The sequence below is a fragment of the Neopelma chrysocephalum genome, unplaced genomic scaffold (assembly GCF_003984885.1).
Source record: "Neopelma chrysocephalum unplaced genomic scaffold, ASM398488v2 Primary Assembly neopelma1_75, whole genome shotgun sequence".
NCBI classification, from domain to species: Eukaryota; Metazoa; Chordata; class Aves; order Passeriformes; family Pipridae; genus Neopelma; species Neopelma chrysocephalum.
Window position 1 is genome coordinate 14,619,238 of NW_020897736.1, and position 17,548 is coordinate 14,636,785.

At 47.9% G+C, this 17,548-nt stretch overlaps 1 protein-coding gene across 2 annotated transcripts; it reads right to left on the minus strand.

Annotated features, from left to right (window-relative positions):
• Positions 1-1,100: 1,100 nt before the first annotated feature.
• Positions 1,101-17,517, minus strand: MORF4L1 (mortality factor 4 like 1). 2 transcript variants are annotated; one of them, XM_027688324.1, is made up of 14 exons: positions 17,387-17,511; positions 15,513-15,559; positions 13,139-13,206; positions 11,398-11,463; positions 10,888-10,974; positions 10,654-10,734; positions 8,470-8,532; positions 6,329-6,354; positions 5,681-5,769; positions 5,475-5,576; positions 4,908-4,996; positions 3,637-3,809; positions 3,246-3,330; positions 1,101-1,751 (listed from the first exon to the last, which is right to left on the minus strand). In XM_027688324.1, exons 1-14 carry the CDS (start codon positions 17,424-17,426, stop codon positions 1,667-1,669), a joined length of 1,101 nt encoding a protein of 366 aa, XP_027544125.1. In that variant the 5' UTR covers positions 17,427-17,511; the 3' UTR covers positions 1,101-1,666. The 2 variants fall into 2 exon arrangements, with proteins under 2 accessions (XP_027544125.1, XP_027544124.1); XM_027688323.1 differs by lacking the exon at positions 11,398-11,463 and having other exon boundaries at positions 17,387-17,517.
• Positions 17,518-17,548: the final 31 nt, after the last annotated feature.

The window sequence follows — 17,548 nt, forward strand, 5'->3', positions numbered from 1 at the left end:
AGGTCCCTCCATGTGAGGGGAATGTGGCTGTGACCCCACCAGGATACAGGCCTTGCCCGGGGGGCTGTGGGCTGGCACCACCTCCAGCTCCTGCTCCCACCCTCACTCTGGCTGGCCTGTTCTTGATTTTCCAGCAGGACACCAGGGAGCTTCCCACATAACAACAGGATCCCCAGAAGATCCATCCAGGTCTCGGTACAAACACCATTCTCTGAACACAAGCACTGACAGCAAAAGGTTGTTTTCCCTCTTGAGGCAGCTGGCAAAGGATAAATCCATTGTTCAGCCCAGGACACTGTCCTGGCTCTGGGTAACACCGTGATAAATAACGAGCAGTAGCTAATTAACCTAATGAATCTGTGAAAGAGCAGACTGACTGGAACACCCCCAGGAGCCAGAGGAGCACCCACCTTCCCAAGGGCTCCAGGGCCACAGCCCCTGTCCCTACTCTGCCCGCCCTGGGCAGGATTCCTGGCAGGAACCCACCACGGGAGCGCTGCGGCAGCTCCTAGCCCTGCCTCAGTTTCCATGGCAACTTCCCCTCACATCATTGCTCAATATTGTTCTTTTTCCATTCAACAGCAGATCCTGCTGCTCCTTTGAACAGCTCATTATCCTGCCGGACTATCCCTGTCCCGGCCCCGCCCTGCACAGCTCAGGACCCGCTGGGTGGGTCTCTGTGCTCTGGTACAGGAGGGCACAGGGGCAGGGTGGGACACGACCCTGCTGGATTCCTGTCCAGGGAATCTGCTCACACCTTCCCTCACCCCATCTTCGCACACAGGCAGCTCCTGGGAAGGTGCAGCCCATGTCTGGGGACATGTGGGTGCAGGACCCTCCTGTTTCTCAGTCCCCACAGGAAGGGCACGATCCCACCCCACCCACACCAGAACAGCCCTTGGATCCCCACATACTGTGATTTCCTGCAGTAACATCTGTGATTAAAACCTGGTGTTTTGTCTGGAAATAGCAGCTACTCAGGCCAGAGCCAAGTCCTGCAACACCATTAATACACGTCCCCAAACCCCTCATTCCCTTGGCTCATCCTGGCCAGGACACTCACGGGGCAGGGACTTGATACAAACACCAGAAACAACATCTGAAATTAAAAAAGTTTATTTGCAGCTCTGTAAAACAGCTCCATGAAAGACCAACATTTCCAAACACTACAAGATGAGAACACGTTTTCCTACCGTTAGAATATAAAAAAAAGTCACAGTCCTTCAACTACCCCAAGAGAAGCGAACATTTATGGACCAAACATGGAACTTGCACCACCACCAAGTCAATGGGTTGAGTCAGACAGTCAATAGCACCAGCACAGGTGACACAGCCCCAGGGGTCTGTCAGACTATGGAATAAAGCAGGTTAGTGAGGCCAGGCCTCGTTCAGAGCAGCCCTACGAGCACGGAGTTCAAACAGAGACACACCAAACACATCCCTTTACACCCCACCAGCACAAACAGTGAGCCAGGAACAGCACAGAGCTCCCTGGAGCTCCGGGCCTCTGTCTGGGACAGGAAATCTTCAGGACTTTACATGCCAGCTCCATTTCACACACACAACTTTGTTCACCTTATGGTTACAGGGCCTGTGCAAGAGCTGTGCAGTGGGGAGGTGAAGGACAGGATGCAGAAGTGGACAGTTGCAGGGATCCAAACTGGGATTACACCGCTTTCCGGTGGTACTCCGGAGGGGCCACTTCATAGTCACTGGCACTGAACAATGCAGAGGAATTCTTTGCTAAATACCTACAGAGGTAATAAACAGATTAAATTACCTTCCTGCCCAAATTCTCCACTGTTCAGAACCATGTGAGCCCTCAGGTGTTAGCCCAGAGCACACGATGGGATTTGAGCAGCACAAATCTCACACCAGCTGTGTCAGGTTAACTCCACATTTGACAGCTCAGGCCAAATCAATTAAAAACCAAAATCAATTCCAAGCAAGCTGTCAAACTGCTCTGGCTCCAGGTGAGGTCAAGATTAATAAGATGAAACAGCTGACATTTGAGGTTCAGACAGCTGCAGTACATCTACTACTGACCTACTCAAAGGGAGAGGCAACAGGACTCCAGGGAGTTCTGCCTGCACAAACAGGGAACCTCAGGGGCTGAATGAATGATGGCAAAACAAGGAATGGCCAAAGATAAACGTTATGTGCCCCTGGCTCTCATCAAATGGATTCAGGGATTTTTGGTCATTGTCTTCACATTTCTGCCCTTACAGCCAAAGCTCTTCAGACCTGCATTCACCTCAGACTGACCCAAAAGACCAGGATCTACTCAAGGCTCTCGGCCTATTCCAAGGCAGCTTTTCCCAGGCTTTCAGGCTGATCCATTCCAAGCCCTGCTGCAGAGACATCCTGGATTTACTGAAGGTTTTCTTTCAACTTCCAATTGCTCATCCAATCACATAATCCTGGAATGGTTTGGGTTGGAAGGGACCTTAAAGCTCATCTCATTTCACATTAAAGCCTTTTATTATCATTCAGGATGGTGTTTTCCTCCCAGATATCCCACAGCCACAGGGCTGCAGCACAAGCACACTAAAGCTCCAGTGACTGTCTGTCCCAGAAAAAACATCCATAAAGTTCATCAGTTTTTAAATATTTGCTCAACTGCTGTTGAGTAACTGTTGTGTAATTCAACAGCTTGCTGGAATTATCATCATCTGCTTTTTATAGCAACTAGAAATAAAAGTTGAAGCATTTATTTTGAAACAAGTAGCAGATTTGGGCAGTTTAGAAGTGCAGATTAACAGAATCCAGGAATGGTTTGTGTTGGAAGGGACCTTAAAGCTCACGCCATCCCACTCCCTGCCATGGGCAGGGACACTTTCCACTAGCCCAGGTGGCTCCAAGCCCCGTCCAGCCTGGCCTTGGACACTTCCAGGGATCCAGGAGCAGCCACAGCTTCTCTGGGCAACCTGTGCCAGGGCCTCCCCACCCTCCCAGCCAGGAATTCCTTCCCAATATCCCATCTAACCCTACCCTCTGGCAGTGGGAAGCCATTCCCCCTTGTGCTGGCACTAGCAACAATCTCAGTGTAACAGGAGAGAATTAAAACCAGTCTTACTGTGCTCCTGTACAGCAGCCAGAGCTTCACTGGGATCCAACACTTCACTGTGAAGATCCCACACACAGGCCCCAAATCACACAACAATTCACTGAAAACGGGCAGCAACACAACAGCCTGTGCTTCCCGAACTTTGCCTTTCTTGCTGCAAGACCTTCCCAGTACTTACTTTAAGAAGTCATGCAAATAGTTTAACAGCAAAGCCAGACTCTTCTCGTCCAGGGGCGTGTAGGCGAGCATGGCTCCGATCCGCACTGCTCCAAAGGAAGGGGCACTGGTTACTCACAGAACAGCTTCACAGGGACTGCAGCACAGCCCAGAACTCCACAGTAGCACAGAAAAGCAGCCCAGCAACCTCCTCCAATATGCACAAGCTCAATGTGACTGTTAAAAGCCCATTTCCGCTCCAAAGCCCCCAGTGGCTCTGAGCATTTTGGACAGGTGGAGTGAGGAAAGAGTGAACCCACGATCCAGAGCTGCCTGTCACGGACTCAAGAGGGGAAAAGAAGTATTTGAATCCTTCCAACTGCTCTTCCTCACCCTCCCGAGGTGGTACTCACCAAACAGCCTCAGGAGGTGTGGGGCACCATAGACCTGAGACATGGGAGCGTCCGGGTGATCTGCCAGGATTTCGGCGTATTGGGGCCTCTCGAACTTGTAGAGCAGCTGAGTTCCCAGCATGACGTTGAAATACTCCTTAATTCCAGCCACCACCTCGTTGACAGCATATTCCCTGGGGACAGAGCACACTGCCAGCCTTGCTCCAAGGATGGGATGGGCACAGGGGGAGCCCTGGCTTGGTGAGACCAGCAAAATCCTGAGGATCTTGGACAGGCCTTCAGATCTTCCAAGGAAATTTGTCTGGAGACCTTACAATGTACAGCCACGGGGAGTGGTGCATTTCCAGACCTCCCTTGAAAATGGGCTGTTCTGAACTCAGGATTCAGGCAAACCAAGAGCAGCCTTGTTTTTAGTCACCCACTCAGAGAAATGAACTCTTGGAGCAGCCCTTCCAAAGGAACAGGCAGAATTTTAGGGACACTCACCAGCTCTTCTCTTTTCACCAAAGTTCATCCCAACTCACAACACTTTAAAAGTACAATATTGAAGTAACTGGACTGAACTCCTGCTTAAAGAGAGGGACAGCCCCCCATATTTCAGGCACCTGATCCCTTCTTCCCAGACCTCTCCTGCCATATTCCTGCAGGCCTCCAAGTTCACCCTGCCTGGACAGGAATTAGTGACACTGAGCAGCCCAGCCCTCACTCCACCCTGCCAACACATTCAGAACAGACATCAGGACAATTACAAAGGAGGTTAAAACACCCTGACAAGTCAACAATCTGCCTCCTCCTGAATGGCAGAAAATAACTTCCCCTTTCTGTTCTCTCTCCCTTTCAAACAGGAAAGCTTCCTTCAGAATAAACACACCTTGTTTTGGTCAGGGCTGACTGCTGGGGTAATTACAAATGAGTAATTAGCTCTGCTCATCTGAATGTTTTACCAGTCCTCATGCACCTCCCTGTCCCTGTGCCTGGGAGGGAGCCCAGCAGCTCTGAGCTCACCTACCAGGCAGCTCTTCTGGGCTGTTTGTATCATCTTCCCTCAAGAGAAGGCTTGGGAAAAGGGGGACAAGCAGAAATAATACCCAGAAAGCAGAACTGCAGTCTGGAATTACCCCCTCAAGATTTCTAAACTCCTCCATCACCTTGGTCTTGGAACAGGATGCTGGACACTGGGCTGAGCCTTGGTTCACAAGTTTACTTGATTTTTTCAAGTCCAACAACAACAGCAAAAGAAGTGTTTAAGGCTGGAAATGGCCACAACTCACTTGTTATCAGTATTTCCTCGGGATTTTTTGTAGTTTGCATAATCCTCTAAAATGGAGTCAACATTCTTCTTGGCAGGAAGGTAGAAGAGCTGCAAAGAAGTAAAACAGAACAAATACAAGTTGCCTGATTTTTGCAGATATTTATACCTGGAAGCTGAATTGAAACCAATGCACACAAGGGCATTTTCTAGACTGAAAACAGCAGGTTAAGGTGTTATGTGTTATTAAAGGAACACCCCCAACTGTTTTAATGGACATACAAAACTCCAACCAACTTGAGCACCCTGGGCTATGGAAAGTGTCCCTGCCCATGGCAGGGAGTGGGATGGGATTGGCTTTCATGTCCCTTCCCACCCAAACCATCCCAGGATTCCAGGACTATATCCATGTTTCCATTTAACTCTTGTGCTGCTCAACAGCAACCTGATGATGAACTCCTGAATTAGAGTTAAATAAAGTCATGCCAAGAGTCACAGGTACACAACAAGGCACACACGTGCCCCCCCCAGACTGGACCATGATTTTTACACATCTGGGATGGCCCAAACTGTTCTCCTGCCCAGTCACCTGCTTCTGCCTGGTGATCAAGTCCCAGTCATCTACCAGCCATGGCTTCAGCTCTTCTGGGATCTTCACCTTTACTTCAACTCTGTTCATAAATGTTTCTTCCTGAGAAAAGCAAAGCCATGCTCATCACTCCCAGGTGATACTGGTGAGCACAGCCCCCTTCCTGTTTTCCACCCAGATTCCTGGGAGGGGATGGCAACACTCACACTCTCCACCGTGGGATCTACTCGAGCCCTTTTCTTCCTTGGGGGCTGGGGAGTCTCACTGGTGCTGCTCCCCTCTCCAATGCCTGGAGCTGTGCAGAACACAGACTTTATCAGTGAGAAACACCAGGGAAGATTTACCAGAAGGATTTAAGACTCAGATTTCTCTCAGATCACCTTTCTGTTTGGTTGGTTTCTGTGTGACATATCACTTGTGTGCTGGCAGTCCCACGTTTGGGACAGTTTAAACTGCACCAACACAGACCTGGAGGTGGAGTTTCTGCACTAAAACCAAACCAATGTGTCACTGTCTGTAATATTCTCTAGCACAATTTTTGGGCCCAGCAGCTCAGCTTTGCAGCTGTGTCCCACCTCCCGTTCAGCAAGAAAACATAAGCCTGACTTAGGAAGTTATTTCCACAGATCCATGGAGATCTCACTTGGCTTTTAATCTGCAAGAGGTCAAAATCCTGACAGACTGAAACAAGTGGATTTTGTGCAAAGCAGAAGAGTGTGCACCCCTCCTGGGCAGGGAGGGACCAAGGAGTGCAGAAGGGACAGCACAAAGGAACAGTAATTACAGATTTAAGGTCTTTCCAGCTAAGAATCTTTCACTAAGGGGATCCACTTATATACAAAATACATACTTACTTTTCTGCTTGTTCTTTTTTGTTTTCCTGCAAAAAGAACACAAATTATTGCAAATGTGAAGAGAGTGGTACTTCAGGAAGCCAAACCAGAAAGCCAGAACAATTGTCCACTAAGTTCAGCACAAAGAGCAGATACTCAGGGGCCTGGGGAGTGTTTAGATAAAAACGCATGAAAGAAATATCAGCTATGACTTCACAGTTATAATACTACAAGATTTTTCATGTAACAGGTTAGAATTCACCTTTTCTTTGGATGTTCTGTCCTTCCCAAGTGCTCCTGGAGAACTACACTAGATTTGTAGGTGTTTTAATTCTGTATTTCAAACAGAATATGGGACAAGGAAACAGAAGTGCTGGGAATTACCAGAGAAATCTCAGTCAACTGAATCGATTTCCAGTAAAATATTGAAACCCCCCCCAGTTTTACCACTACAGCAGCAGAGGGAAGTTTCAGTAGCACTTTGTCTGTTTGCTACCCATTTTCATAAAGTTTTAACTAGAGTACTACTGGTCACGTCTCAGTTTTCTCCCTGCTAACAGCAGCCAGTTCAACTGCTCAAAAAGCAGTTTGTGTGGACAGAACTCATTACCAGTAAGAGATTATTTCCTTGCAAATTCACCACTACCTCAAGTGACTTGTTTTCAGGCTCTGAGCTGGGTTTATCTGGGCCAGGAAAAAGGCAGAGTCCCCAGGAAGGGCTGAAGATAGGGAGAGTAAGGGTTGTTCGTTTTTTTTTTTTTTTTTTTTTTAAACTTCAAGTCAAACAAGCATTAGGCTGAAACTGGGGGCAGAATAAAGCTCATCTCTCCAGAAAGAAGGAGCAATGGCCAAGTGAAGTCACTGATAGTGGACTGGTGTATTCAAGAGAAAGGCTTTTCTTCCAAACCTAAAGTAAACAGGGAGGAACAGGGAGTTCTTCCCAGAATTAAAATCACAAGATAAAAGTTATGTTAAGCATTAGAACAGAAGCAGAGTTTTAACCACTGGAACAGAGGGGCAATATAATATAAATAATGTAAAGTCCTTATCAAATATAAAGCTGAACAGCACCATGCAGGTGCCTCATGCTGCAGATAATCCTTTCCTGCAAGGACAAGTGGAATGCAAGTCCTGAAGGGACACAAGAGATTGAACCTACCTAGGATGGGTTAAACACATCCTTTTGTGCCACTTCACAACCACATGGGAACAGAAGCCCCAAACTTGCACTGCCTTCTCTCTCCACAGCCCAGCTGTGCAGTCCCCTCTTTCTCCCTTCACTGCCACTTTTCAATGAACTGGACAACAAAACTGAAAAGCACCAGGGAAGCCTCAAAGAAGCTTTTGTGGAAAGAATTTTAATTAAAAGCCTGAACAGAGGTGGGAGGTGCTGAAGATCTCAGTTCAAACTTAGAGGGGGAATGTGGTGGAGGGAGTCACAACAATAAAAGGTGAAGCCTGAAGAACTGAGCAATCTTTCCCCAAGACAGATGAGAAACACCAAAAAGCCCCAAAGCAGCAGACATTAAAATGACAGGAGTCATCCTCCTCCTTCCTCACCTCTTCAAAAAGAGAACAGGCTGCCACAAGATGATGGGGAGGCCAGAAGTCCAAAGGGTTCAGAAGTTATTGGATAAATATAAGACAGTCCCACACAGGGACATTAAACCATCACATGGACACAGCCTCCAGCTCTGAGGTCCCTCAATCACAGAGGGCTGGAAGCACAGAGGTGTTTGGGGAGAGCATCTCTGGCCCTGACTCACTGGTTCCCTCTGGGCACACATTACTGGTGGCCAGAGAGGAGGAGGAGGGGAAGGAACCTCCAGCCTGAGCCGGTCCCAGAGCTGCCCCAGCCCTGCACAACTGGCAGGGTTTGGATGGTGTTTGGCATTTGGAGGGCCTGGAGTGCCTGGGAGAGCCACCAGCTGTGCCCAAGGGAGCAGGGGATGCCCCGAGCCAGGCAGACAACACACTTTGGCACGTTCAGGTCAACAACAAGACTTGTATTAGCAGAAAAAACAGCTAATGCTGGTTTTAAATAAACCCACCACCAAATCAATCCACTGCTGCCAAACCTACATGACCCAGCTGAGGACTCTGAGAGTCTCTAAAAGAAGTGTAGGGAAGCAAAGAGGTTTGGATTGCAGGGCACAACTCACCGTGTGGAGATGGCAGGGGTCTCCAGACAGCAAACAGTGTGGGCTCCATCCCGTCGGAAAAACCTGTGGGTAAGGACACAATGTCAGACCTTGTGTTCAGCCTTCAGCTGGGTCTAAGCATTTCCTCTCCCTCAGCCTCCAAGAAGGGGAGAAAAAGAGGGAGACTTTGTTGGAAGCAGCACAGAGGGAAGCACTGGATGTGGTTTTGGTCAGAGATGAGCAGCAAGCTCAGTGCAGCAACATGGGACCTGTTCTGACCCACCTCCCCCAGGCCAGGCTGCTGCTCCAACAACAGCTTCCCTCTCCCCCTTCACAACTCAAAATCCAGCACCAAAGAATTAGTTTTTCCAATCAATGAAACAGAAGTTTCAGAGAACTACCTTATGTCTCCCTTGCTGTGCTGGAGACAGCCATAAGAGCTTAGGAGAGTGGTGGCAGCAGAAAGCCAAGCCAGGCCCTTTCCAAAACTTGCTTCAACCAGGAATGAAGTCAGACCTGGTAATGTCTGTAAAGCTTTACAGTTTCACAGGGGCTTAAACCAAAGTCACTTTTGCCGTTGGGTCTCCTTTGGATACAACATCAGGTGTGAGTGAGAGGATTAGCCCATGTCTGACTTTAAGCCCAGGTTAACATTTAGTGTTAACTCACCCAGAGGATTAGCCCACCTCTGACTTTAAGCCCAGGTTAACACTTAGTGTTTACTCAGGCAGAAACAACCCACCCCTGCTCTCAGCCTGAGCTGCCTGGGTGACTCAAGCTGGAACCCACTCTTGCCATGCTCTCTGCTTGCAGTTACTCTTGCCATGCTCTCTGTAGTGCAAACTACACACTCACAACTGAGGCATCCCTGCCTCTGCCAAACTTACACCTGGGATTAACCCTCCTCCCACTGACTCACATGTGACAGCCCCTTAAGCAGCCAAATTAGTAATGGTCATAATTTAGACCTGGTTTAATTAGACTTTAATGACAATCATTATCAACTATCTACACAGAGAGGTGGGGTGGTTTGTCACCCCCAGAAGAAGACAAGCAGTGCCTGGTCCCTGTCAGAGGTTGGTGCTGAGCTCACAGAGCACAACCTGAGCTGGTGTTGGAGCCCCTGGGAGCCCCCAGCAGAGCACAGGGGATCACCCCCAGCACTGGGGATCAGCCAGATCCACTGGCTCCCCATCCCAGAGACCAGGAGCCAATTACAGCCTGGGCTGGGCTTTGACTAATCCCAAAGTGAAACTGCTTCAGGATGCAGAGCAAACACCAACTAACTGACCCCAGTACTGCTGCCTTCTCAAACCAGTGATTCACGGTTCATAACAAAGCTGCCCGCAGATGACACATGAAATCTCAGGCTGCTGCCAAATCCACTTCTGAAGAACTGATGCCACTTCAGCAGCTTCCTCATGAGCACCAGAATCATAAAGGGAGTCAGGAATTCAAAACATCCCATTAGCAATGACCATCTTCATAATTAAGTGAAACACTGCCCCAAACAGAGGAGTTTGGTGACAAATGAGCAAAGCAGCAGAGCTGCACTGACTGTGTGAGGATCTGCCACACCACCTCTTCTGAAAACCAAAAGGATGGAGTGAAAAATCTGACAGTTACAGCCTCAAATTAATTTTTTCCAGTAAACGCCTGAGCTTGCTTCTGGTCTCTTAAGACGCAAACCCATTTTTAATAGAGGATGGGTTTAGTTTTGTCAAAACCAGCCCAACAGACTCTTATAATGCAGTTTTGATAATCCTGCAGTGAGAAGGCATTGTAAGGATTTTATTCCCAAGTGCTTGCAGAGCCTGGAAGAAGTGGGAAATTCTATATGAAAACTGATCTCACTGAGATACACGAGACTTATGAGGAATCACCACTCTTTGAGTGTCAGGTCACCAACTCAAGAGGAACAGAGTGCAAAAAATGTAGGATGTGTTTACTCAGTACCCCCATTCAGTCCTGAACTCTTCACCATCTACAGGCAGTTTAATAAAATACTTTAACAAAGGCCTTTTTGACATCATGTAACACAGCTTTTGCATGGGCTGTGTCACAGGAAATGGAGTTTAACCTGCAGGCCCATTCTAAAAAAAATCCTACAGATCAAGAGTAAAACAGACAAGCAAAGGTTTAAGAGCTGTTGGGGGGGGGGGGGGGGGTTGTTTTGTGTGTTTTTTTAAATAAAAACCTTCTTACACTTCAACATTCTTCTGCTGCAGACCAGAAGTTTTCTTGCCTGGAGCAGCTCCTCTCATCTTCCCCTCTGCATATTGTTCCCTTTAAAAAGAGGAAATTAATAAATGAGACTTTAATGGAAAAGAAGCTTGCTTTGTTTTTTTTAAAACTCATTAACTTCCCTTGATATGTAGTTGTTGGATTGGAGCTCTTAAAAATATTTACTGAGAAGGATTTTCTACCAAGATTACTCACTGATTGGCCTTTTGAAGTTCTTTTTGTTTCTGCAGGTTGGTGTCCACGTATTTGAGCACTCTGCTTTCTGGAACCCATTCATCCCAGCTGCAAAAAAGCCAAAATACCAGATGATCACTCAAAAACTTCAAGAACAATTGCATTCTACACACAACAGTCAATTCAAAACTTCACAGAATTTGGGACTAAACTACTTTTGTGTCAAGTCATGGACTGGCACAACTCAAGGTGTAAGTTACCAAACACATTCCCCACTGACTGAAGCTGGAATGGTTTTCCTAGGGAAGTGCAACCCTCAGGCATTTCCAAAGAATTTCCCAAACTTGAAGACGGGCAATTCTGGAGGGAGAGGACTAACTTTAACTCAAAAAAAGCATCACAGGAAAAAAAAAATAATATTCCATGCTTACTAAATTACGGGACACCTGCAGCCATAATATATTAAGAAGCAAGTTTCCTTTATCTATTCCAACATTTTATAGGTTAACAAATTCAGCAATAAGATCTTACTGTAAGGAGAAGAGCTCTGATTTCTGTCTGTGAAGGAAACCAAGATGGAATGAATATTTGAAGAATCTGAACGATTTAAGAGAAGAGGTGTTGGGGAAATTGCCATTACGAGCAGCAATTCCACTCTGACAAAGAGTGGATCATCTGAGCAATCAGTTTATTTCAAATAAAACACATTAAAAGTGGCCAAGATATTCTAAAGTTAAAGCTCCTTCTATGAAGTTCTGTGTCATTTTCCAACAGCTGCCAGTGCTGGAGCATGGAGTGGCCAAACCAACATTGCTACAGGAATACCAGGGCTTCAGAGTGGGAAGACAAGGCAAGCTCAGCATCCAAAAATTACAGAAAAACCACTCCAGCTGTACCCAAAGCTTATGTTTTTAGGCAGTGCTTTGGTAGCTATTTAATTCCCTCCCTTCTGCCTGTTCAGCTGCAGGAGATGTTCCCGAGGAGCTGTGTGACCAGGGGACACATTACACTGCATGGGCAAGAAACCTCTTTATGTCCTGACTGTTGACATTGGCAAAAAGCTTAGGAAGTCAAGCAATTAGCAAAGGCCCACAGCCAGAGAAGCCCAAGTGAAGGGGTCACAGTGCCCCAGCTCCCTGGCTCTTGCAGCAACGCCACTTTTAATGCTGTTAATTGGAAGCTTGAAGGCAAAGAAACTCAGCACAAGCAAGAAAAGCGGGATCGGGACACCAGTGCTGGCCCCTCCCTCAGGATAAACCAGGGGAGGAAGGACCAAATGTTTGCTGCCTCATTAACAGGCATCACTGGAGCTGATTCTGCTCCTGGAGCTGTGCACACTGAGCCAGCCCTGTCCTCTGGCAGGAGGGTGAGCAGCTGCAATTAAAAGTTACACAGAAAACACGAAGTTCTGCTTTGAGTCACATCAGTGAGATCAGGAGAGCTGTGACTGAGAGTCTTCAGCACTGAGATGAAACAAAACCAAAGCAAACAGGAAACTGCTCCCTGAGATTTCCAAGGCTGAGGAGCTGAAGCTTTTAATCACTAAGGAAAAACTTCACTTTTCCTGAGTTCGAACTGAGTGGCAGAACATAATTGAAAAACAGGGGGAAAAAGTGCATCAAAACAACAGTGTCCTGGAATTTTCCACCTTTAATGGCCTCATCATTTATTTCACAGAGTCACCTTTCATTTTCAGCAACCCTTCAGCCAGAATCCTGTTATTTCTGCAGGAGGGAAAAGGATGTCCAAGTTTGCTTTATCAAGGGACGCTGGAACTGAAGCACCTGCCCCGTGAAGGGCTAACCCAGCCAGCCCTCCCCTGCTGAACACAGCCCTCAGCAGGCTGTGCTGCCCCAAAATTTGCTGCCAAACGTGGTATAAAAGTCAAGCACAGGGTATTTGAGTGCAGTTTTGCTCCACCTCAGTAGGAGCTGCCTCTTCTACCAACATACAACAAGGAAGTTTTCACAACAGACATTTCTGCCAGGGAGGAATTACAGTAAGTGTTTGCCACCCTGAACAAACAGAATGCTACAGAGCATTCCCATCACTCTCCTGACACCCCAGGCTCTGCAGAAGATGGTTAGTTTGGCAATGTTTTCTTTGTGTTACTATAAATCATCAGCTCAGGTATAAAATCATTTAGGTTGGTCCCAGAGAACTTCCCCACACCAGGGACATTGGCAGTGCTGGTCCACCCAGCTCACACTCAAACAAAGCATTCTCCTCTAAAGGATAAAGGAATTGTGCTTTCATTTTGTGCAATACTTACTTTTTATTCCAACCACTGTAATGGATAAAGTATTTCACTTGCTTGTCCTTTATGGCAACCTTTACACACTGGAAGAGAGAGGAAAGGTCAGTCAGCCCCAAAGAGAACAAGGAGACTGGAATGAGTTTTGCTTTTTTAGCTTTCAGTTTAAACAAAGAGATTTCCATGCAAGCACCTGGAACCCTGGCAGCTATTCCACAGCAGACACTGCCCTCTAACCCACTTTACTGCCTAGTGAGGGACTGGGAAGGGCAAAGCAAAGCTCTCCAGAGGGATTCCTTCCTTCAGGAGCAGGACCAGAACCCCTGAGGATGCCCCAGGAGTAGCCAAGCAGCTGCTTTCCTGCTCCAGGTGAGGCCAAGCCATTCCCTGGAGCTCTTTCCCATCCAGCCTCCCCTCACAGACAGGTCAGCTGCTGGAACACAGGAACATCCCAAAGTATAATAAATAACAGGGATGTCCCCAGCCACAGAGAGAGCCCTGTGTTCAGAGAGAGCTGCAGTCAGGGCTTTTTCTGGGTTAAGAATGTAAACAGGAGGTAAATAAACACAGTTCTTTCCATCAGAAGACTGTTCTAGGGATACAGCTCAAGCAACCACAGCCACATTAAAAACCCAGCCAGGGACAGGCCTCTTCCTGAAAAAACAGCCCAGAACACAAAGTACATAAGTCAGTTATGTACTAGGTCAGTTTTGTGCCCACCACAGGTCCCTGAACTTCTTGGCTATACAAATTAAATCCCCCAACTTCAGCACTTCACCCCCAGAGTCACAGTGGTGTTCTGGAGATGCTGAGACACAGGTGCCCCTCGACAGTGACAGAACAAGGGTGCTGTGAGACAGGAACAATGACCCTCTGTAGCTCCAGCTTTTAGTTGCTTTTTAAGGATTTTTTTTCCCCATTGAAGTAAGAACTACTCACAGAAGTTATAACTGCTATTTTATTGCCATGCTGAATCACCCCTAAGTGTTATATAGAGTTCTGCTATACAACTCAAGAACACAGTGTGATGTACCCTTTTTAATTAAAAAAATCTGCCAACAGAGAGGAACATCTTGTTCCAGTAACCATCTCCAAAATGCCACATATGGAACCTAGGCTCACTAGACTTGCACCCAGGAGTAAGGTTATGCTGCTCCTGCTGGAGCCAGTCCTGCACCAGTGGCTCATTTTGACAGCCTGAAGTTAAACCCAGCCTAACACAGACTGTGCCTGTCTCTACTTGTCTTGAAGAACAAAAGGGCTGAGCACAAAGCAAAAGATGACTCAAGTATATTTCTGTACCAAAATATTTTCTTTGCTGGAGGTTAGAAGTGTTTTAAGTGACTCTCATTTAACTCTGCATTGTAGAGATGTACAAACAGTTCCCCTTTGCCACAGCTCCTCACACTCCTCTAAAACACACACAAGTGCTTCCCTGACCATCCTGCTGTGGGAAACCCCAGATGCGGTCAGGAACAAAACAACCCATGAACTGAGAGTCACTGAAGAAAAACAGATCAAAGGAACAGGAAGAAAGCAAAGGTTATTGTTAATTACTACTTACAAAGCACCTTTTAATATTAGATGCTTGTAAGTAAATAAAGAAAACATTTTACAATTAAAATTCAAGTTTATTCTGCCAGGACAGGAGCTCAGAAGGATCCACTCTTATACAAACAGCCAGCCAAAAGCTTCTTGCCCACTGGGAAATCCCTTCCAGCACCAGGCTGGCAGAGCCAGACCCTGCTTAAATCCCACTCTGGATAAAGAAGAGGGACACAGCATGGAGACGACCAAGTGCTTCCCTGCCACCACAGTTAACGTTCACTGACACTAAATCCTAATGGATTTAAATCCCTGTTTGAGGTGCCCCAGGAATTTCTGCAAGTCCTCTAACCCAGAGAACTACAGCAGCCCTTTTTTTCCATTTCAGCAGGCAAATCCAGAGCTGCACCTCCAGCAAACCTGAGGCAGCAAGGTTACCCTCCAAATCACAGATCTGCAATGCAGGTTCATGTGGTTAAAAAGCCAGAACTGTGAACCAGAACTGGGAATGCCACTTCCTTTATGACTGTAACCCAGCAGCTCCAAGTCCTGCAGGTGCAAATGCTTCCCAGTGTTCCGGGAACACGGCTCTATCGGATATTCCAATGTGTGAAGCCACCCAGCCTTTGGGAGTTTACCAGAATAACTGCAGCACCACTGGGTTTCCTGATTTTTTTTCAATATTATAAAGCTGCAGGATTTGAAATTTCATACATCATCAGGTTTTCATTAATTTTCATTTCATCCCTTGATCCCACCTAGTGAGGCACAGCAGGGAAATAAACCAATTCCTCATTTTCCTGGGGGGCAGTGAGAACCACCTGCAGCAATAAGCTGCCACACTTACCTTTGCTTCATAAAGGAGAGGTCCATGGAAACAAAGCACTCGCTCACCTGGAAGAAAGGTCCAGAAAAACATCTTAGAACACCCCAGTGCCACTTCCATACCACGTGTTACCCAGGCCAGCTGCACACAAACCATGGCCAGGCCTGCCCAGAGTGGGGCAGAACAGCTGGGGACTTTGGCAGGGAACTGCCACCAAAACTCACATTCCTGCCCCTACATCAGGCACTCCCACACCCCACTGCAAGGCTGGCACACACAACTCCCTCAAAGCCTCCAGTTCTGGCTGCAGGTCCCAAAAACACACTGGCTTCATACAGCACACTCCAGTCCAAGTGCTCACACAGCAAACAGGGAAAACTGCCTGGCTCTGAGGGATCCTTTAGTCCTGTGACACCACACTTTGGTCCCCAGCAGGACATTAACTCTCCTGAGAGATCCCACCTCTGCACCTCAAGCTTCTGACACACGAAAGCCACTGTCACCTGTGCACCTTTCCCTGCAGGAAGAACAGCACCTGGTATTCCCAGGGCAGTGCAGTCAGGAAGAGACAAACCCCCACACTTCCCCACTGATGTGTGGGATGGAACAGTGCTGGGTCTGTGGAACACCAACAAAAACTGTTCACTTTGAGGGTTTTACGTAGGATGAGACTGTTCTTCACCCTGTGTTTTTTCTCCTCAGTGGCAAGGCCTTACTGTGTGGTTACACTGTGGGAATTTCAATGTACTTCACAGGATACCTGAGCCCAGATGTTTCCTTCTGGAAGCTGCAGTGCCTCACATTTTTTTGGGGAGATGAGCTGCAGAACTATAAAATGCTTCTGTGTATCAAGAAAGCAAAAGATTTAGAAAGGTTCTCACAGAAGTGCCCATTTTGATACATGACACAGTCAGTACTTTTATTTAAAGAAAGCAAATGTCAGTATAATGAAGGCTGACAATCAGAGGTGACATTATTCCCCTCCTGTGTCACAGTGCTTACAAGTGCTGGTGGAAACACCTCTCTATTTCAATTGTTGCTCAATGTTTTCTAGGTGAGATGTCGCCAGCGAAATACTTATTTTTAAAAAATCACACAGATGTTTGGCGTTCTTTGTTTCCGTGATAACCTGGCAGGCTCTCGCTCCCTCCCTGCAGCCTCTCCTGTGAATCCACACACTGCAGTGACACAGCCACGCCTGTTCCCGATGCCAAAGGCCACCCCATCCCATCGCACCCCTGCCCTGGGCAGGGACACCTCCCACCGTCCCAGGCTGCTCCAAGCCCTGTCCAGCCTGGCCCTGGACACTTCCAGGGATGGGGCAGCCACCTTCCTATATTACTATTTTTATTTCTCTTATTTATATCACTACCAACCGCAATCGTAAGCTAAAAATCGAAATATATGCAGAAGAAGCCTCGCAAGGAGCCCGATTCACCCTCGTTCCCCTCAAACCCCGGTGCTTTGTGGCGAACATGGATTCCAGCACAGCTGCCTCCATGGATCCCCTGAGCTCCCTCTTAGGGAAAAATAAACCTTTCACGCCAAGGAAATGACCCCCTGACAGCCCCGGGGGGTTTCAACAGTTTTAACGCCCATGAAGGTCCAGGCCCTTCACCGGCACTGGAACCGAAGGGCCCTCAGAATATAGGGGGGTGGGAAGGGCCCGCGCGTCACTGGGAGGAAAGAGCAGGCACAGGAAGAGACAAAGACTACGGGAATTCGGCTTTCCCACGAATTCCCACATCCTCAGGGCTGAGCAGCGAGGGATTAGAGCGAGATCGCCCTCAGAGCACGAGCACCGGCTGCAAATCGCCGCAGCGGGCACCGACCGGCGGCCGCCGCCCCCCCCGGGCCCATCGCAGGGCCCCCCACCCGCTCCCCGTCGCACTCACCCTCCTGGAATTTGGGCTTGGGATCCTGCTTGGGCGCCATTTATAAGGGCCGGTCCCTGCTCCGCCCGCTCCCCGCGGGGCCTCAGCGCCCGCGCCGCATCCCGGCCCGGCCCCGCCGCGCAGCCGCGCCCCGGGCATGGCGGGACATGGAGTCCGGGCCAT

Excerpts from the sequence above, each read along its gene's own strand:
- MORF4L1 (XM_027688324.1), bottom strand. The coding sequence starts at position 17,426 with ATGGCGCCCAAGCAGGATCCCAAGCCCAAATTCCAGGAGG. Across the intron at positions 11,464-13,138 it reads TACAGTGGTTGGAATAAAAA|ATTCTTCAAATATTCATTCC; the intron begins GTAAGTATTGCA and ends TAAATCGTTCAG. Across the intron at positions 5,770-6,328 it reads AAAAAAGAACAAGCAGAAAA|CTCCAGGCATTGGAGAGGGG; the intron begins GTAAGTATGTAT and ends TGTTCTGCACAG.